Source organism: Leptonotus elevatus, chromosome 5 (assembly GCF_054856555.1).
Source record: "Leptonotus elevatus isolate MCC_2025b chromosome 5, RoL_Lele_1.0, whole genome shotgun sequence".
NCBI classification, from domain to species: Eukaryota; Metazoa; Chordata; class Actinopteri; order Syngnathiformes; family Syngnathidae; genus Leptonotus; species Leptonotus elevatus.
Window position 1 is genome coordinate 3,889,360 of NC_141243.1, and position 21,236 is coordinate 3,910,595.

Genomic DNA, 21,236 nt, shown 5'->3' on the forward strand with positions numbered 1-21,236 from the left:
AAATATGAAATGAAATTACAGATTCACGCCATCAAATTATTAAAAGCTATCACTCTAATAATGCTAGCATTAAGACAGCTGACTTTTTGTTAGTGGAAATTACAAAGGGGCTAGGGATCGGAAATTAGGGTTGCTCGATTATGGGAAAAAAAAAAAATAATAATCACGATCATTCAAACGATAATTTTTTTGTAAAAAAAAACAAAAAACAAGAAAATGTTTAAACATTTAAAAATATTAAGACAAATAAAATCATTTGAAATGATGTAAGTAAAAAAGATGCAAATATATCAATTTAAACTATTTAAATTTAATTAATTAAACTCAAAATTATTATTAATAATCTTTTATTTTTGTTTACGATTATGCCGATTTTGTAATTGTGGAGTGTGATAATTGAACAGTCCGACCAAGAATAGCGAAAATCCGCATATAATTGACACCCACTATAAATACTTCTTGAAAAAATAAGGACAACCTACATGAATAGCTTTCAATGGAAAAACAAAAATAAACAAAACAATATTTAATTATAAAATATATACATATGAAGGTTTAAAATTAGCTCGTCTAGGGTGTTTTACATTTATGTTATGTTTGCATAAATATGTCATGTCAGTTTTACAGTAAACTACAATCGGAATGATGTGACAAATGAACTCGAAGCAAGCATTTTTGCTCTTATTAAGAGAACTGTGTAAGCAAGAGAGTGTAAAACTACTACAAAATGGGACCAAAAAAAGATTTGATTTTTTCATTTTACATTTTGTTAATTAACTCATTCACTCACAGCCATTTTCACGGAAGCAATCCCCCTTCGCTCCCAGTTGTTTTACTGGATTTTGACTGATTTTGCAAGGCCCACAGAATATTGAGTTCTATTGCTATAAAAACATGGAAACTACCAAAAGAAAGATTAGCGTCTCTTCTTTAATCAGGAAAAAAAGTATATTTCTATCAGTTTCCATTTTGCAGCAATTAGCATAAGAATATAGCGAAGTTTCATCATTATTCACAAACCTGTTTAAAACTGTGAGGAAAACTGCTTGTTGCAACATGGCCCTGGTTGAGCTCTTATACTCCGCTGCCACCTGCTGGCCGTTTTTGTGATAACTACAATTACTTCATGCATTCTCTTCAGTTGAGAGGCTGCATCAAAGCCTTCAGTATGCTGTAGCATAATTATTATTATTTTTTAATAAAATAAAAATACGTCCTTGGGAGCATTGTAATATTTAAAATAGAACGTATTTATAAGTTTTTGTGAGCAAATGAGTTCAATCAATTAATTAGTTATCGCAATTTTAACTGGCAACAGCCTCAAAAAAATCCATACTGGTTGGTATTTTCATCGCAGGTGGGTGTGGAACGTATCCCCATGCGCTAAACCCGGGTTGACTTTATATCCAAAAAACAAGGAAGTCATTTGTTGTTCTCAAAAATTAAAATATCTGTGATAAGGTAGAGAAATACAGGATGTACTCACAAAAGCTTAACGATGCAAACAACGCACTTTCCGATTAGACGAGCCAATCCGTCATCGAGCAGGATGTCGGACTTTGACTGATGGAAACAAATGCAGAAGTCCATTGATGACTTGTAAACTCCCCTTTGCGTGCAAAAATAATAATAAACAGGCAAGAGGAAACAGCAACTCCTCCCTTCACAACACGCATACAGTACATTGAGGGCACAGGAAGAGGGAAGGAGGTGGGGGTTCTATAAAAGAAAATGCAGGAGACGTGACGCAGGTTCCACTTCCCACATTATTGGAAACGGCACGGAGATGAGCGGCTGCTCGGAAGAAAGCAGCTCATCAGACGGCTCTCGTTCAAAACGGCACTTCAGTTTTCCACATCTGAGGTTTCAAGTCATTTTTCCTTTCAAATGAGACGTATAACATCCCATAATGACATGCATTTTGTTATATTACAGCTGGCGTTACAGATTGTCAATTACTTTGAAAATCATCGATTCTAATGATTATCCTATTGATTAATCGGATACAAATAGCATTTACATCATGTGCAGGTATAACTGTTGCGTGCACATGTTAAAAGGCGGGGCCTAGCCTGGTGAGTGACGTGGGAGTCGGTGAATGAGAGTAGTTGGCTTGGCTAGCAGCTGGCTGCTAACCAAGCGGTTGAAAGTGCATCGGCGTCTGTGTTGATCGTTACGATGTGTTTTAGCTAGCGATGGTAGGCTACAGTATATTAAATTAGCTAGCATCGATAGCTTGTGTGTAGATGTGTTGTTAGCTAGTATTTAGATTTAAAAAGTGAAGAATGTGAATATTTGTGGTCAATTAGTGAATGTGGGAATATGAACCTTGCAAAAGTTTGAGTCAGGGATTTTGCAGTTACCTTTTTTTGTAATCAAATTATTCAATTTATCATTTCAGCCTTAGCAAAAAAGTGGCGTACTAGCGGTAGCATTAGCCTGTGTGGAAAAATAATTGCTGCAAAGCTTTCAGACCGTGATTATATGTTCACCTTTTTCATAATCAAATTTTACGATTAATCGATTCAACCCTATCAAAATGTGAAGCGCTCTAGATAATTGCAGAATCATTTGTCGTGTTGAAAAATAATCTCCGCCAAACAAATGAAGGCAGTGATTTTGCATTCGCCTTTTTTTGTAGTCAAATTTTACGATTTATCGTTTCAGGCCTATAACTCATTCATAAAGTGATACATTGTGAATATTTGCAGTAACATCAGTCAGTGTGGAGAAGCTTCCAGGCAGACATTTTCCGTTGACCTTTTTTGTAATCCAATTTTTCGATTAATCATTTCAGCCCTGCTATTCACATTCCGGAAAGTATTTGCAGCGCTCCACCTTTTCCACATTCATCATACAGCCTTATTTCAAACCAGAACAAATTCATTAAATGAATTAATTTGCATTGCTTTTCAATGCAGCAAATGTCTTTTTATACATTTAAAAAAACATAAAAAATAAAATAAATTTTAATCACCTTCTCTCCATATTATGCTCCAAATCCCGCACAGGTAACAACCTTGAACTTTGAGCACTTGCCTCGAGACTGCAGGCACAACACTCCGTAAAAGGTGACCAAAATAGTTGCCTCCATGTCGCTGGCGCCTTGCGAGCAGGTGGGCTCTATTTGAGGGTAAAACTTGTTAAAGCGCCCCCCGCTGTGCTGTCAGCGCCAATAAAAATCTATTGACTGTCAAACAAAGTGACGCAAAGAAGGCGTGAGACTCTGCCTGCAGGGCTTATTAGCTATGGAGAGGGGTAGAAGAAAAAATAATTAACACACCCAAGATAAAGTCAAGGCGTCTTGCTTCATCCTATTTAGTTGGAACCTGCTCAGCAACATTGACACCAATTCATTCATTTTATTTACTACCTCCTATTCCTTTATATAAGTCGTAGTTGTCACTCCCAAGAAGCGAGGAACATATGTTCAAAAATCTTTTAGGCTATTTTTCGTTTTTAATACGGTCTCATTTTCACTTATTGTACATAAACGGGGGTTCACTGTACTCTCCCCGTCACGTTCTTCCTGAAGGTTTGCACTTGCATGACGTGCGTGGGATGGAAAAAGATGCAGGAGAGGCTTCCAAAATAGCAAAAAAGGCAATCTGCTCCCGTCCAGAAAACAAGACCAGGCTGAGAGAGCAGGAGCTGTAACTTCTTCTACTTACAAACGGAACATTTATTTAAAAAAAATTAAAAATACCTGGCGCACTGACCCAGATGGGTTCCCATTTGAAGTGACAGGAAGCGCACCTGAGCTCATTTCCTCGTTTTTGATTTGGCCGTGATAGACGCTTGAGTTGCTGTGGTCAAACTACAAAACTCCTTAAAAATAAAAATAAAAAATAAAAATAAATTTAAAAAAATGAAATAATAATAATAAATTTAAAAAATAATAAAAACTCCAAATTTGAACAGCATTCCCCCCCCCAAAAAAAAAAAGAAAATTGAAGAATTTCACAAGTAACAAGTCATTTCATGAGTTACACAAATATTGTATTCTCATAATGTACATATGTATATTTTTTGGGATGACATTTGGTTGTTGACTCATAAACGCACGTGATGTCACACACACGATGCAGCACATTGGCCTCCATATCTCTGAGAAGGGAAGTGAAAAAGCTAAACTGCTTATATATGCTGACAAAGTTAAACTAAGACACAATAAATATCCTCTAATTTGTAAGATTGAAGGCCGGAAGAACAATAGAATTGTTGTGAGAATGTCACACACGTGGTACAAAATATACATTGCAACTTGCTGACTTTAAGTGTGGTGTTTTCTTTCATATAATTACACAAATATTTTTATATCACAACAAGTGCGGCGTTTAGTTAAATTAAATGACAACTTTCATTAATGAAAGTACAAAACATTTTTTTCTTTCAATTGCATTATTTATTTTGTTAATAGTTTGAATTTTTCTCTATTAAAATTACAGAAATGTCTTTTTTTTTCAAGTATGGAGTTTATTTTCATCAAATTTAGATTTTTTTTTCTACACCAATGTTCTCACAATATCATATTTTGCTTTACAAAATAACAAAAATTGTGCCATAATATTCCAAAATTTTTCTTTAATGTGTGTTATTTATTTTGGTTAACACGATTTTTTTTGTATTCATAAAATTTCACAAATAGTTTCATTAAATCGCAACTTTTCTTTTTAAAATTTTAAATAAGTCAATTGTATCAATTGTGAAATGTAACAAATATTCTCATAATAGCCTACCTTCATACATATTTTATTGTGAAAAATTACAGAAATATTTTCATAAGATCGCAACTTATTTTCTTGAATGTATGGAACTTTTTTTTCTTTGAAATGTGTTTATTGCTTTTCATCAAATCAAAAATCATTTTCCCTGTAAAATGACAGAAATATTGTTATAATATTGCAACTTCTTTTCTTTCAAGTGTGCTATTTATTTTATAAACGACATACTTTTTCCATTGGAAACTTACGTTAATACTGTAATCTTACTTTTTCTTCTTTGAGTTGTTGCATTTATTCTCATAAAATGCCAACTTTTTCCATTGTAAAATTACAGGAATATTCTTAAAATATTAAAACGTTCTTCTTTGAGATGTTACAATTGTGACTTTTCCCCTTGTAACGCGACGAACGCCTCTTAAATGATAAATCTACTGTGGCACTGACTTGATTAAAATATTTTTCTTCTCGCATTGCAGCAGGCCACGCCCTGTTTGTGTGCGTGTGCATGCATGAACAGTTCCTCGGGCAAACGTGTGAAAGTGTCACACCCCACTCTAAAAACTGGTTAGGCAATCCCCCCCCAAAAATGACAACTTAACGATATTTGAAAGGTTCACGATGATGACACATTGACTATCTTGAGTGATCATCGGAAACAATCAAATAGGAAGTTAGTGTAATGGCCGCATGAAATGACATCCCCGTGTCCGGCTCGCGTCCTTTTGCACAACATCCCTGGCCAACCGTCACGCGGGCCTCGACACGCCGCGTTTCTTGATTTGTGGAAATGCAAGTCACATCCTGTCCCGACGTAACTGACTGGCTTGAGGTCAGCCTTTATGTTGACAAAACAACAGAGAGTCAACATGCCACGTCACGCCTACTGGACACCACTGACGAGTCATTATGAGGCTAAAGGCTGTGGTGGGAAATAACCAAATCCAAATACTTTGTTACTTGAGTACATTTTTCAGGTTTATGAACAGGCTTTGTATGGCCACGGAAGGCTCAGAACTTTGTTTTGGTTTTCTGCCACATAAATTTCATTGTGTTTGAGGTATCTTTGTTTTTGTTTTGCCTAAAATGCCCGCCACATCCCACAATGCAATGCGAATGCTGCACTGCGTTGCTAGCGAACCCACTGTTATTTCATTATCATAAATTCCGTTATCGTGTCTTTTCATTACTGCACAGAACGTAATTTTTAACCACACAATGATCAAAATAAGGTGAATATGATGTTATTCTGCAGCCGGAAAATTTAATTAGTAGGTTTTTAACCGAGTTTATGGAGTTTTGACGCTCTTTCTATTTCTGATATTTGGCAGACTAAAATTCGATTAAATGGCCAATTAATTTTAAAAAATATAATCAATAAAAAATATTTGTTTTGGTCTTTTAGGAAGTGCATCAGGGACTGTGGCTTAATCCTTGCCTAACGCGAGAGCATTGCAGAACCAAAACGACACAAAAAAAATAATATAATAATTCCCTTGACTCGCAACACAACGCAAATAATCAACCATGACTTGAAAACTCTAATCAAGGTACCACTGTATTTATTTTTCTTACAACATTTTACTTTTATTCCCTGCTTTGAAAACATATCTTGGCGTTCTACTCCTTCCTTTGTTAAAACAGCCTTGTCACTTTTTTCAACCTCCAAAACTGACAACAAGTTGTAAAACCAAATGTAAAGAGAGAAGTGAAGTCCACTGCAGTTCACAACTTGCCTGACTGAAATCGCCGGCAGAAAAAAATAGGGACAGCGGTGAAATGGAGTAACGCAAACCAGGTAGCATTAAAAATAAAGGCCGCACATTTGGAGAAGCAAAACATTCGCCATTCATGGTCTTTATTTAATAGAATTATTTAATGTTACATTATCAGCTACAGCAATGCATCATAGAGAATACTACTTTGTGCCAGTCTAAAAAACATCCGTTTCTGGCAATACAACGATTACTCCTCAATAAGATGCAGTAATATTAGTCTTTCTTTGCAAATAATAAGGACTCAATGACTGTTAGTATTTTTTTTTTGTGTACTGGTATGTGTCTCCAGGCGTTCAAATAGTCATCGCTTAAAAAGGGTAGTTACACCGTGGCAAAGATGCTATTCGTTAACCCATCTATGCTGTTTTACATTTGTTTGTTAGCATTGCGTTAAGCAAACTTTCCTTAGGCTTTGTGGTAAAGACTCACTTTTGAAGAATTGTTCATTACCTGCCAAACTACTGCTTGGTTTAAAGTGACTTGAGTTCACTGCCACAATGTAGCGCTTGCATTTCTTTCTTTCTTTTTTGCTTGCAAGTCAAAGCAAAACAAATCCGCCCAAGTGACAATGACAGCACGCTCGTATCTCAAGGCAACATTGTATACAGTACTGATTATTTTTGTTAATTTTAAGCAGGCCGAGACGATATTGAGCATCTCACTTGCAAATTTATATAACTTAACCCCAGTCTACTCTTGGAACTGGATGTGCTACCTTTGGAGATTAAAAACTATACATGGGTATACAAAGTCAGGTTAACAAAGGGATCAACCACCACCTAAATAAATTCAACGTCGCTTCGGTGCCCCATGAAGCGTGGCAGTTGGTAAAAGCTGCAAATGATTGACTGCATATGCACTTCCTGGTTTGTGGTTGAAGACAACTCGCTGACACAGCATGAGGGTGAACAACCGAACACCAACATGGCGGAAGGAAACAGGTGTACAAATTTAAAAATTAAGGGAATAAGGGGGGCGTTTTGAACTACAGTAAACCCACCCGGCACTTAGTTACCTAGCAACATGGCGGCCATGACAAAAATTATCATCACATACCTGCGATGTACCTCGGCATTGGGAAGTAGGGAGCCCAGTTCATTCACCTGGGGGGAGCGGGCGGCGGGTGGGGTCCTCTCCGGAGTCAACGGGACTCAGCGGCAGCCGCCCACCCGGTGAGGTCCATGAGCTGGAAACGAGTGCACCCCCACCAAAAAAAGTCCTGATTTCCTTGACGACGACGCGAAGCACAGATGACGCCACCACAAAACATCATCGCCGTCGTCATCAGCACGTCCTCGGCGTGTTTTTACGCCGTACGCCCGGTCCTGCCCGCCGAGGTTTGTTGCCACTCAGGCCCGCATATTTGGCAACGGGACCGGCTACAAAACACCCCGCCACTAAAAAAAAAAATGAAATAAAAGGCCAAAGTTAGCCTACGGGCGACGTCCACACAAAAAATGCCCTTAAATCGTTTGGCGGGAGTCAGCGGCCCAGGGAATACGACGTGTGTCCGGGTATGAGGAGCTCAAGCCAACCGGCAGGAAAGACGACGAGAACGAGGAAGAGGCGCCACCACCGCCATCGTGAAGTTGTCACTCCGTAAGTCTGAAGCGCAGCGATACTTCACAGTCCCTGAGCAGCACGTCACACTGAGACACGCCAAGACACAGGAGTGACGCCATACGCCGCTGGAGATCCGGTTAGCCTTTCAAAATAAAAGCAAAACAACCACGGTACAGGAAGCAAGGTTGGTATGAAAGAAAGGATGGAAGGGATAAAGGATTGGCGGGTCTGAAGGTAGGACAGACCATCGCAGTAAACCCAGTTAATGTAATAAAAGAAATGACTGCATAAAACAAAAGAAGGGAGGGAAATAAAGGGATGAAGGACGCCATAAGGGAGGATGGAGGAATTATAAGGAAATAATGTTGGAGGACGAAAAGAAAGGAGGGAGGATAGAAGGGATGAAATGTGCAAATGTTTACGTCCTTAAAAAAAAGTGTAGCGCGCTCAAACGCAATGTTGCTTTTAATGTTGTAAGACTTCCAGTGTGTGTTTTTATAGCAGCTTGACAGGGCTCCTTTTAAGCAAGCACAATGACACCCCCTGGTGGTCAAATGCAAATAACACCCCCTTATCGTTCCTAGCCTTTTTTTAATTGTAATTTGTATTATTTCGCTCGTTTTTGTTCAGATTAATAACCTTGTTAATATGTGTGTGTTCCGATTGTGAAATTTCAAATCAAAAATAAATATTCAGTTATTAGTGTCTTATTATATCACTCTATTAAATGCACAATATTTTCTAACTTGTACAGGAGGTGCTTTGTTTGTTTGTTTGTTTACACATTTGATTTATATGTTTGTTACCAAAATCAATAAACAACTATAACAATTGTAGACTGTTAACCCCTCTGTAAATCAGCAACATTTTAAACATTTACAATTATCCCAAAATAATAACACACTAAATAATGGGGAAAAAATTTTGTTAACTGAGAGAGGTCATGGAGAGATTGTCATTTTCTGTGGGCAACATGGGGTTTCCTGATAGACTATTTTTAGTCTACCAGGGGAGAAGACAGGAAGCACCATACAAGTACATCATGGTGGTTTCAAATTAAAAAAAAAAAATTTTTTTTAAAGACCCGTTATATTGACATTTAGATTAAAATACTTCTGCGGTATTTCATGCAACATTGTCGGACACTGTTACTCTCAACTCAATTCAATTTGATTTTCTAAGGTACTTTGGGAAAAAAACAAAAGAACTAGCTGAAGCAAACTATTGAAAAAAAATCAAACATAAAACAATTAAATAAAAAATAATGAAGTCAAAAACAAAAATGATGATAGCTAGTTGGGGGAAAAAATGAAACATTGCAACCACAAAATATAAAAAAATATATAGTTTTCTTTGTATGATTAAAAATATATATTCTGAGAGTACTCCAACTTTTTTTTCTTTGACATGTGGTACTTTTCATTGAATTACCATTTAGTTAAAATGTGGTAGTTACATTCCCTCAAATTATTATTTTTGCCCTTGTAAAATTGCATAAATATTTTTTATAATTTTGCTTCACAAAAATTACTAAAATATTCTAATAATATTACAACAATTTTCTTTGAATTTGAAGTTCATTTATCTTCACAAATTAAAAAAAAATGTTGGGCAGTGTCACAACTTTATTCATAAAAATATGAAAATATTCTCACAATGTCACAATTTGTGTAGGATTTATTTTTAGTTTTTTTTTCTTGTAGAACTGCTACTTTAAATTCCAAACATATGCTCATAATACAGATTTTTTACAATATTTATTTTCATTAAAACAATATGCCTAAAATAGTTGCATGATCTTTCTAATATATTCGGTCCTTTTTAAGGGTATGTTTTACATTTACTTTTTATTTAGCTTTTCTAAATTTGATTATAATAATTAAATGTTTTAATTGGATTAAATGTAAGTCTTTGAAATACTGTATACCTCCAGAGTTAGTTTTTTTTTTACTCGAGAGGGCGACACAGTCTACAAAAAAATGGCGTATTTTCCGCGAAGAAGAACTTTTTGTTTTGTTGTCATCTTTTTATGCGTAGAAGAAGATTCGGCGGACTGGAGCCAAAGGTAAACGAGATTATCTGAAATACATTAAAAATGTATCTAATTATACACATTTCATTGCTTCTTTAGACGTACTTAAAAATATGTCGAGTGTTTCCCTCTTCGTTCGCTACATGTACAACGGCATAGCGAATGGAGTGGCACGGAACAAGTACCCGGGGGTCTCCTCAGTGGTGAAGCCGCCTCCGGGTGCGCCAACGTGGGTCGCGGTCGCCGGAAAGAAGGACCTGGCCGACCTGGTCCACCTGGAGGAAGATGAGCTGGAGGAGCAGTTTGTGAGGGGCTCTGGACCCGGAGGACAGGCCACTAACACCACCAGCAACTGCGTGGTGCTGAAACACGTCCCCTCTGGGATTGTTGTCAAGGTTCATTAATTGTCATTATCATCATTAGGAATTAGTGTTGTTTCCCTTCCTGTGTCTATTTGTATTTGTTTGTTTTATTTAAGAACGCAAATTTATATAGGCTACACACATATTTGTTCATTTTTCATAATAATAAATAAAGTACAAAAAAAGGAATAGGCCTACTTTTTTAATTGTAAATTGTTTCCATGGTGGGTTGATCAATTATCTAAAATAAGAGGCCAAGTGTGCTGGTTTCAAACTGTTTGTCACTCCCACTTGATGTTTACTGCAAAACTGACATGTAAAAAGCACTTTCAAGATTGTGTATTCTTAAACACCAAAATGTTCAACCAAACCACTTAACTGGGTGTAATGAAAGTCAGAAGGGTTAATGCTAACATAATGTGACCCGCCATAAATGGGATAACAGAAATTATTTTATAACATATTTGTTATGGAATAATTACACACCTTCAAACGACTACCACTGTTAAATGCTTACTTAAATATCTGCAATGTGGCTCGGGGTTTACGGAATCCCATTTGTGGGCATTTGGCTAAATATCTAGAAGGATTTGGTGGTTAAATTACGACCCCAGGAAATGGCCAAAGTCCAAACTTCATCCACACTTTGATGGAAACTCCTAACTTTCGGAATTCAGCATTACCCATTTGTCTAGTATGCTTGTTTCAGCTTTGGTGGCGATTTAGTGAATATCCGAGCAAACATTTGTTCAAGTTCCAGCTTTATTGTTATTGGTGTAAATCCCTGAATTCTACATTTGCTGTGAGGTGACGTAATTATTTGCCCTTGTAGTGTCATCAAACCAGATCGGTGGACATCAATCGAAAGCGAGCACGGGAAATAATGCAGCAAAAACTGGACGTTTTCTACAAAGGAGAGAGCAGCAGCATTCTGGTCAGAAAGAAAGAGTCCGAAGCCAAAAAGAAAGCCAAACGCAAAAAAGCAAATGAGAATCTGGAGAAGAAGAGACTGTTCAAAGAAAGCCTCCTAGCCCAGACCACGTCTGGGAACGACCCTGTTCAAAATTAACAGGGATACTTGAAGCATCTTTTTAGCCTCCGTATGAATGGAAAAAACTGTGTGTACATACATGTGTTATTCCTGATAAATTTTTATAACTTAAAAAATTACATTTTTATTTAAATAAACAATATAACTTTCTGGTTTGTGGTATTTATTTTCTGAAAATTATTACTTTTTCACCACACAAAATTTCAAATTGTTTTTGTTAGCGTCTACAAATATACAATGCTAAGTACTGGTAAGTACATCTCTAATGTGTGTTTATATTGTACATTTCTAGACACCAAACTATAAATATTACATGTTTTTTCTTTGATGTTTTGACTTTAGTCTTAAAATATATTTTTATAAAGTATTTTTTTTGTTTTTTATAGTAAAATTACAACTTTTCCATGCAAATGTCCTCAATTATTCCCAGAGTAAGTTTTTCTTTTGAGATGTTTATTTATTTTTCCATGTGAAATAACTAACACATTTGTATAGTAACATTGCACTACAGTATCGTTAATATATTTTGTATTTTTATATGTATGATATTTTGTAGTGAAGTTTCCAATATTTTTGATTAGATTGATTAAATTAACTAATCATTCCCTTGATTAAATTAAGCAATATTTACAAAATAATGCTGGATACCCGAGGTTAGAACTTGAGCTTTTTTATTGGCTGTTTGATAAGAACTCGAAATGCAGCCAATGAGAGAAGGCGATAATCGCACATGACTCCGCCTATTTGAAGAAAATTAACCAATTAGAGACGCCTAAGGGTTTTTAAACTCAACACGTTTCCTATGCTCCTTATTTGAATGCCCGTCGACCGTCGCTTCAAAAATAAACAAGCTAAACTCAAATGAATATATTTAAATCACCACCTCTCGCGTTGGACATGCAATCGCAAAACTGATATGGCAAAAGGTAATCAAAATATCCTGATTTGTTGTGTGCGCTTATGGCTTTGCTAGCTAGTACAGGGCTATACAAGCCGCGTTGAATGAGTAACAAAACTGCTGGATTATGTGTTTACAGGGAAGAAACGTGTGCAAAGGACGGACAAAAAGCCGGAAAACGTTTTTATCGGCAAAATAAAATTCGAAGAGACGAAAGAAAACCGGCCTGTGGCTAGCAAAGAGGTAGGAACAAAGTAGTGCCGCCTCAGCGGATTCTTTTTATTTGGAGGTACCCGGATGTAATCGAATGGGTTACAAACACAAATGTAATGTACGTTGTTGGTGAAGAGCTAAAAAACAAATGTAATGTACGTTGTTGGTGAAGAGCTAAAAAAACAAAAAAACACAAATGTAATGTACGTTGTTGGTGAAGAGCTAAAAAAAAAATAATAATAAAAAAAACACAAATGTAATGTACGTTGTTGGTGAAGAGCTAAAAACAAAACAAAAAAAACAACAACTATGAACTGATAACTCCCAAATTCAAGTTTTGGCTTGACTTAAAGAAGATGGTTGGGGCACTCAAGTCAAGATACCACTGTTGTGATTCATTTTTAGCATGTTGACAAAATTCAAAGTGACCCTTGCATACATCCATTTTTCTGTATGTGGCTCTCAAAGGGAAAAAGTTAGGATACCTCTGGTCTAATATGTTTTGTCCCTGCGTGTACTGTATTTGATAATTAATGAACCTTCTTTGCAGTCAAATTGTTCAAGTAAAGCACCTGAGAGCGTTCACCTGACATCACCAAGTCCGAAACCGGCCATATCGCCTCTCAGGGACACCTCCAGCATGCACATTCAAGACGGAAATGACATGGATGTCAATCATGCAGCCAAGCTGGACAAAGGCGAGGAAGGTACCGCGTTAGCATTTCGTGTAACAGCACAACAGAGGGCTAATTGCGAACTCTTGTCATTGTAGACGCCACAACTAATATGACGCTCAAAACCAAGGTCATCAATCATACACGGCAAACGGAAGCGATATCGCACACAAACGCACCTCCAGCGGACGACTGCAAACCCCGAAGTCGGAATCCCCGCAAAGGAAAAGGAAAAAAGTGTGTTGAAAAGCAATGAACGTCACTAGCGAGGAGTAAAAAGTCTTGTAATCCATATTGTCTTTGGATATAGGATGGAGAACGACGCTTCCCAAAACAGAAAGGTCACAGAATTCTTCCCAATCAGGAGGAGTAAGAGGAAAACTAAAATAGAGTTGAAGGTGCATTTTTTCTCTACTTAACACAATCTCATTTTATTTTTTAAACAATATAGATTATTTGGTACGTTTAGAAACCGGCGTAACGTAAATAAATACATGTTAGCATTCATCTGTTTTAATTCTTCTTAGTAAGTCACAGTGTCCCGCCCACTGCTCAGCTATTTTTACAACACTCATCTTGTCCTTGGGGCTAACTTGTACCCGCTATCACCATATTTTAGTGTCTGCTCACCCCCTCCCCTCTCTGCTTGCCTATATACTGTAAAACCCCACATTTTTGTGTCTATGAAAATAATACGTACAGTTGCCACATATACTGCTGCTCTCGTTGCCGGATGCACCGGACTGATTCTGTTTGAATGAAATGTTTTTCAGAATGAAGAGCACAAACACTTGGATGATCTGATAAAGAACGGCGTCGAAGAAGGAATGCAGGTAATGGCCGCGGTGCGACACTTGGCTATTTTATTATCGGCAGACCAATGCAAGCGCGGCTCCTGTCACATTTAACAGCTGTTATCTTTCATACATTCCTGTGTATTACAAAAAAAACAAAAAAAAACAATGGGGTGGTTGGTTCACATCTCAGTTTAGTAATCTAATTTAAACACAGAGGAAATACATTGGCTCGGATTTAGAAAAACATTCCAACAAAAGAAAAAGTATTTCCAGGTTGAGTTAGCTTTTAATAACAGCAAAAAATAAATAAAAAAATCATAAAACTCTTAAGTGTCAAAAAATAACCAAAACGCTGCATACCTTTAACTTATGAGTCTAATTTGTCTAATGAGTAAAAGCTTGTAACTGAATTTATCTCTACGTCAAATGAAATGTTGCCATTGAAATTAAATGAATACTAATCAGTTACAGCCCACCAAATATTTTGTTGTTGCATGTTTTCAATAATGAAACGCTAATGTAGTGTAAAAAACTAGGGCCTGACTCTTTTTTTATTTTATTTAATTTTTTTAAATGCAGATTCCCAATATTTGACAAATATTAAATCGGTCGATTAATTCAAATATATTATGAATTAAAAAAAAAAAAAGGTCCCTAAACACAATAAAGATATGAATTACAAAACATTTGACTGTTTTACAACACCTTGTCCTTTAGTATTTAACCTTAACTGAAAATGATGAAAAATCCGGTTGGGTGGGGGTAATGTTTAATGTCAACATCTTTGTTTTATGTTATACTGCTTTTTTTTTTTAAGGCAAAAATCACTTTACATTGTATTTCATTAAGTGTTCATCACTACGCGAGTGTTCTTACTCTGTTTGACTCCCCCCGAAAGTCAACCGATACCTTTTAGCAAAGTAAAAAAAAAAAAAAAAAAAATGGGGTCCCTCGTCACGGTATATTTGAATGTGCTTTAAATTTGAGCGAATTTGTCCACAGGTGAGGGTGCTGGATGGCAAAGGGCGGGGCGTGTTTGCGGCGCGGGGCTTCAAGAAGGGCGACTTTGTGGTGGAGTACCACGGCGACCTGCTGGAGCTGGCCGAGGCCAAGCAGCGAGAGGCCCGCTACGCGCAGGACCCCCAGACGGGCTGCTACATGTACTACTTCCAGTACCAGGACAAGACCTTCTGGTGGGCTCGCTTTTATTTTGAAGGCTCCGGGAACCGAGCCGACAAATGTCAATTAACTTCATGTTTTTGAATCTGCTTGTACTTATCCCCCCCGCGCGGCCCCGCCCCCTCTCGCAGCGTGGACGCCACGCGAGAGACGAGGCGCCTGGGCCGTCTGATCAACCACAGCAAGGCCGGCAACTGCCAGACCAAACTGCACGCCGTCGACGGCTCGCCTCACCTCATCCTGGTGGCGTCCAGGGACATCCGGGCGGACGAGGAGCTGCTGTACGACTACGGCGACCGCAGCAAGGAGGCCATCTTGGCTCATCCTTGGCTCAAGTACTAAAATAAAACAAAACGCACACAAAAAAAAGAAAGAAAAAAAAAAGCACCATCTCGGGAAATTCATCGGTGCTAAAAAGACGCTGCCGATGACTTGTCCTTCCTTTTTTTTTTTTTTAAGGACATAGAAAAACAATATTTTAAACTAATGTGCATTTTTGGGGGGCAATTTTAATCATGCTTTTTATACATTTTTCTGCTGTAGAATATTTTATCTTTGATCAAATGTTGCATATTGTGTACTGTTGCGATATTTAGCACCCTTGTAAATTATGAGCCGTGCTGTGGCCAATAAAAGACACGATGAGCTGAAATGCATTTACGGAATGAACGGGGGTCAAAGTGCCATGAGGAGATCAATGTTTACTTTGTAGCTCATGTGGGGGGTGAATCACTGTACACATTCCACGACATTAAAATGTCATCTTGGGAGGAATTCAGTTCAAAAGTGCTAATTATGCAATACTTTTCAAAGTCAACTGGACTGGACGCTTCATTAGGTACACCAGGAAGTTGCAGCACAAGACTCGAGCTTTGATGTGTCATGTTTTTGGAAAATGTGCTTTTTTGTTTTGTTTTGTTTTCAGCAGTAAAAAGTTAAATGTTTTGTCCAGAATGAATTTGATAACTAACATTATTTTTCATGTACAATTAACTCATTCACTGCCATTGACGGTTCTAAACGTCCAAAAATCATTTGAACAATTTCTATTAGTTTAACATTTTTTTCCTACTTTTGTTAACAAGAGTATGAATATTTTTTTTATTGTACATTTAGAACAAATATAAAATGTTTGATTCGTCATAATCATATCATCAGGCGATTACAAATTTTAATTGTAATTAATCGCATAACTTTACTAGTTAACTCACGATTAATCACAAATTTTATATCTGTTCTAAATGTACAATACATTTTCATACTCATTAGCAAAAATGGGGGGGGGGGAGAGTTAAACTAATAGAAATAGTTCAAATGAATTTTTGACGTTTATAGCCGTCAATGGCAGTGAATGAGTTAATAGCCTACCTTCACAAAACATTTTTTTCCACTTGCTGTCAATTGAAGATGACATCACGCAAGGAGGTAACGACCAATCATGGCTCAGTTTGCTGACCAAACCCAGAAAACAGGTGATGTCCTTTTCAGTTGACATTTTTTAAAAGGTATTAATTGTACATAAAATATAATGAAGTGATCAAATTCATTCTGGACAAAATAATTAACTTCTTACTGCTGAAAATGGCTCACTGAGTCAAGTATCCCTCTAAATTTACTCTTCTATGGAATCAATCTATGCTTTTGTAAACCGCCTTCAATAAACGCGTTTTCAGAAACCACATTTTTGACATTACAATTTGGCGCCTATATAAACGTAACGACGTTGAACTTTTTGTCACACGTGAGAAGCGAGTCGTTCAGCGCTCGAATTTCAAGTTCACGTTTCTTGAATATGATGCGGGTGTACCTAATGATTTGCCCCACAAACACAGCGACCGTATTATCAATCTTTTTTTTTACACATACAAAACGAAGGCAGCGTGCTCACTTTACAAATACACTGTTAAGTACAAAAATATAAAAGTGGTTTAAGAAACCTTCCAAACAATCCAGTCTCGTCAGGGTTTTCTTTGTCTTCTTGGCTTATTTCCGTCTAAATGAAAACCTAGCAAACGGGGGGAAAACAAGTTAGTGTGGGAAGGCATTTGGAGGGAAAAGTGCATAACACCGGCGAAACTCCAGTGAGTCAACATCATCGGGTCACAAGTATGTGATTAGGCTCCGGATGAGCGAGTGCACCCTCACGCGTTGCACCGACTGCGTCATGTGCTGCATTTTAAAACCTGCGCTTCACAACTGCTCATCCACTCGCTTGACTTCTCGCCCACTTCAGGGCCGCCGGTAAGATGCGGTCCATCCCGACTGGCTTATTAATCGGCTCTGATCAATTGTCAATCGTTCATCGATTTTCTCTATTTTGTATACAGTACGTATAACTGGTGGTCTATAACCACGTCGAGTACTTTGTGGGTCGTCGCTGTGAAATTTGCTTTATAATGACTTACTTGACATCCACGCAAGACTATAGTTGAACGATTATAAAAATAATGGATGATGTAACAAAGTACAACTACTATATACTGCACAGTATCTGCACTTTACTTGAGTATTTATTTTTCTGACATTTTACTTTGACTCCCTAGGTTTGAAAATAAACATCTGTACGTTCTACTCGCCCTATAGTATTTCTTTAACTTTACAACAGAGAGGGTAAAAAAAACATATATTTTTTCGATTATCATTTTCTTTGACTTATGTTGTCATTTTTTGAAAATTAACTCATTCACTGCCAATGATTTAAACTATTTCTATTAGTTAAAAAAAAAACACTTTTGTTAACAAGAATATTAAAATCTAGAATTTTTTTAGTGTACATTTAGAACATATATAAAATTTGTGATTAATCGTGAGTTAAGCAGTGAAGTCGTGCGATTAATAACGATTAAAAAAAATTAATCGCCTGACGCCCCTCATTTTTAATAATCTTTTCTTTTTATTAATCTTTTCTTTTTAAAAAGAATTATTAAAAATTAGGGGCGTCAGGCGATTAAATTCTTTAAAAAAACATTTTACTTTCTTCTCTTTTTTTTACGATAATATGCTCTATACGGCCGCACAGCTCTAAACGCAGTCTTCTGATTAATATTGTGTTTGTGGAATATGAATCAAGCAGTAAAATCCACCCGTTTTTATCCATCTCAGGGGGCGGCCATTTTGTTACTTGACTGAAAATGACATCACAGTTGCTCAGGGCTCAGGTAACGACCAGCTCAGGGCTCAGCTTGCGAACGTCACGTGACCAAATTCAGGTGAGTCGTGACTAGTCGTTCCCTGAGCAGAGAGCACCTTGTGATGTCATTTTCAGTCGACAGCAAGTGGAAAAATGGCCGCCTCGCGAGCTTGCTGCTTAATTCAGATTCCACAAACACAATTTTAATCAGAATGTTAAGACTGGTGGGAGCGCATACAACAGACTATAGTAACGAAAATGTTGAGGTTATCTTCTCTTTTAAGAATTATATCGGCCAATCAAATCAATTTAATCAATTGGGCCCTTTTTATTTATTTATTTTTTTACACAAGTAGATGGTACCTCTAATGAATTACAGTTCTGTACTACTCACAGTTTACCGATGGTGGTCTTCTCCTCTTTTGCGTCGTTGACCCCTGCCGCTCCGTTCTGCGCAGGCGCGTCCAAGTCCACCTCCACCATTGCCGCTTGGCCCTGTGGCAGAATCCCGCTGCACAAACACAATCGAAGCCCACGTGAGCCACTCGCAACGCCAAACTGTTACGAGAGGACACGTCGACACGTGATGGTGAACAATAAAAAGCAGAGCGGGCTGCTTTACAATACAGACGAGTAATCGTAAAATTCCTGGTAGCATTTCGCACCTCTTGTAGAGTTGTAGCTCATCTTGGGCCACCATGAGCTGGGCCTTTAACTGGTTCCTTTCCTGCAGCACCTCCTTTAACTCCTGCATGGTGAAGCGAGGCCTGTTTGGGTCGCTCAGGTCCACCACCATCTGATTGGGCCCCACCGCTTGCTTCAGTGACAACAATATTGACGTTATAAATTAACTTATTCATTGCCGTAAATTCATTAAAAAAAAAAGATTATTAAAAATGAAGGGCGACAGGCTATTAAAATTTTTAATTGTAATTAATCGCATGATTTCAATAGTTAACTCACGATTAATCACAAATTTTATATCTGTTCTAAATGTACAATAAAAAATGTTTTGGTTTTCATACTCTTGTTAAAAAAAGTGGGCGGGGGGAATGTTAAACTAATAGAAAAAGTTTAAATGATTTTTTGACGTTTATAGCCGTCAATGGCAGTGAATGAATTAAAAAAAGAAAAGAAAACATTATTTAAAATTTGAGGCGTCAGGCGATTACAATTTGTAATCATAATTAATCGCATGACTTCACTAGCTAACTCACAATTAATCACACATTTTATATCTGTTCTAAATGTACAATAAAAATATATAGGTTTTCATACTCTTAACAAAAATGTATTATTATTTTTTTAATTAATAGAAATAGTTTAAATAAATTTTTGACGTCTATAGTCATCAATGGCAGTGAATGAGCTAATATTGTGTTCGCGGACTAAGAATTAAGCAGATTAGTCCATTTATTTTCCTCCATCTCACGGCAAAGTCATTTCATCCCGTTACGCCCTCTGCTGTCGACTGAAATTGATGTCACAGTGCCCTCAGTTGCCACAACACATCCTCATATTTTGACAGTCAAATTAACATGAGGGGGGGGGGGAAAAAAACTTTCATCATATTCTTCTTGTCATTTTTTTTTTTCCTGCCTCACCGCTGCCTGGCCGGTGGAGCTTTCCGTGACGACGCGGTCCAGTTCGCTCTTCAGGTTGTCCCGCTCCATTTTCAACTCCTCCACGGACAAGTTGTACTTGTTGACCATCGTCTCGAACATCTCCAGCACGCGGACTATGCGAAACTGGAGGTCGGACACCTCTTCTCCCGTACGGCGGATCCTCAACAAGTCTCGCCCGACGACGTACGAGATGTCGTACACGTCCTCCACAGTCAGCTCGAAGGCGTCCTTCTCGAACGCCAAAGCGGGCGACGACTCCTCGTCGAAGTCCATGCTCGGATGAAGAGGGGGGGGGAGGAAAAGTAGAACGACAAGTCCGCTCGTTTATCTTCGTCACTTCCCAACGGTGTTTATGGCAGCGGCGGGTGACTTCTTCCAGAGGGGCAGCACTTCCCCCATCACGCGTCCGCCAATGGCGAGTGCTAACCCGGGCGGCAGAGGAGGGCTAGTATCCTAGCTACAGGTGAGGGAGCACAAAGAATAACGAGCGGAGTTGAGAGGACTCGCTTCCATTCCGCCGCTCGCCGACGAATTTTCTTCGTAGTTGAACGTTGTTGTAGTGGTTAAATGAACACATTTTAAACCATTTGGCCGTATAAAAAGACCCTGTTTGGCATCGCTTTGAAGTGTTAAATCACTTTGGATCGCTGGCTAAATGGTTAACGAATACCTCTCAGTGTTCAAGGCGTAGCCAATAGCAGGCGTGGAGCTAAAGGCGGTAGCCAATAGCACGCCGAATGCCGACGCTTTGGCCAATGGCACACAGGGTCACTGTTCGGACTCTTCCGCTTTTTTTTCTTTTTTTTTTAAATGTCAAATCACCAGGGCAACCAGCAAATACAAACACGCCAACATGCTTCGGATTGAGCAAACAACACAATCACGAGCGCCGGACAGCAAAGAGACTCTTGACGAGAATCACAACAAAATTGAAAAAATGTGACTCCTTTAGTTTCTTGCCTGGTACAACTAAAATTGCATTTGTTTGGACAATTATAAAAACAATAAAAGCTCTGTAACTGGCAAAAACAGTACTTTAGGCATTCCGTGTTTTCTTTTCTGTCTGGGCCTTTTCACAGTGCACTTGCTCAATGTAAATAAGTGGGACAGTAAACATTTGTTTACTGAAGGAACTCATCCAAGGTTGAATGGTGTCAATCCGTTGCGAAATGTGGAAGGATTAGTTATTTTTTTTTTTTTTTATGTCTGCATT

At 37.8% G+C, this 21,236-nt stretch overlaps 4 protein-coding genes across 14 annotated transcripts in view; 2 read left to right on the forward strand and 2 right to left on the reverse strand.

Annotated features, from left to right (window-relative positions):
- Nucleotides 1-8,173, reverse strand: part of LOC147173391 (membrane-associated phosphatidylinositol transfer protein 2-like) — a 48,298-nt gene extending 40,125 nt beyond the window's left edge. For 9 of the 10 annotated variants that reach the window (XM_086075075.1, XM_086075082.1, XM_086075078.1 and 6 more), the window contains exon 1: nt 7,556-8,173. The gene's annotated coding sequence lies outside the window, so the exon portion shown is untranslated. The remainder of the gene's footprint in view (nt 1-7,555) is intronic. The other variant, XM_086075074.1, reaches the window with a different exon arrangement.
- Nucleotides 8,174-9,775: 1,602 nt separating this feature from the next.
- Nucleotides 9,776-11,657, forward strand: mtrfr (mitochondrial translation release factor in rescue). Its single transcript, XM_086076546.1, has 3 exons — nt 9,776-10,127; nt 10,194-10,489; nt 11,289-11,657. Exons 2-3 carry the CDS (start codon nt 10,208-10,210, stop codon nt 11,523-11,525), a joined length of 519 nt encoding a protein of 172 aa, XP_085932672.1. The 5' UTR covers nt 9,776-10,127; nt 10,194-10,207; the 3' UTR covers nt 11,526-11,657.
- A 632-nt stretch (nt 11,658-12,289) lies between these two features.
- kmt5ab (lysine methyltransferase 5Ab) lies at nt 12,290-15,924 on the forward strand. Of its 2 annotated transcripts, none has more exons than XM_086075171.1 (8): nt 12,290-12,433; nt 12,545-12,648; nt 13,169-13,325; nt 13,391-13,529; nt 13,603-13,690; nt 14,066-14,125; nt 15,092-15,282; nt 15,400-15,924. In XM_086075171.1, exons 1-8 carry the CDS (start codon nt 12,424-12,426, stop codon nt 15,608-15,610), a joined length of 960 nt encoding a protein of 319 aa, XP_085931297.1. In that variant the 5' UTR covers nt 12,290-12,423; the 3' UTR covers nt 15,611-15,924. The 2 variants fall into 2 exon arrangements, with proteins under 2 accessions (XP_085931297.1, XP_085931298.1); XM_086075172.1 differs by having other exon boundaries at nt 13,169-13,316.
- Nucleotides 15,925-15,949: 25 nt separating this feature from the next.
- rilpl2 (Rab interacting lysosomal protein-like 2) lies at nt 15,950-20,697 on the reverse strand. The gene is made up of 4 exons (XM_086075173.1): nt 20,003-20,697; nt 19,064-19,215; nt 18,793-18,909; nt 15,950-17,273 (listed from the first exon to the last, which is right to left on the reverse strand). The coding sequence occupies exons 1-4, from the start codon at nt 20,294-20,296 to the stop codon at nt 17,252-17,254; spliced, it is 585 nt and encodes a 194-aa protein (XP_085931299.1). The 5' UTR covers nt 20,297-20,697; the 3' UTR covers nt 15,950-17,251.
- Nucleotides 20,698-21,236: the final 539 nt, after the last annotated feature.

Bases quoted from the DNA above. Each gene is read 5' to 3' on its own strand.
- mtrfr (XM_086076546.1), top strand. From the start codon at position 10,208: ATGTCGAGTGTTTCCCTCTTCGTTCGCTACATGTACAACGGCATAGCG. The intron at 10,490-11,288 runs GTTCATTAATTG...TTGCCCTTGTAG, and splicing joins CCTCTGGGATTGTTGTCAAG to TGTCATCAAACCAGATCGGT.
- kmt5ab (XM_086075171.1), top strand. The intron at 13,530-13,602 runs GTGTGTTGAAAA...CTTTGGATATAG, and splicing joins CGCAAAGGAAAAGGAAAAAA to GATGGAGAACGACGCTTCCC. The intron at 15,283-15,399 runs GTGGGCTCGCTT...CCCCTCTCGCAG, and splicing joins TACCAGGACAAGACCTTCTG to CGTGGACGCCACGCGAGAGA.
- rilpl2 (XM_086075173.1), bottom strand. From the start codon at position 20,296: ATGGACTTCGACGAGGAGTCGTCGCCCGCTTTGGCGTTCGAGAAGGAC. The intron at 18,910-19,063 runs GTGCGAAATGCT...GTGTTTGTGCAG, and splicing joins GAGCTACAACTCTACAAGAG to CGGGATTCTGCCACAGGGCC. The intron at 17,274-18,792 runs GTGAGTAGTACA...CCCGTTTGCTAG, and splicing joins AAGACCACCATCGGTAAACT to GTTTTCATTTAGACGGAAAT.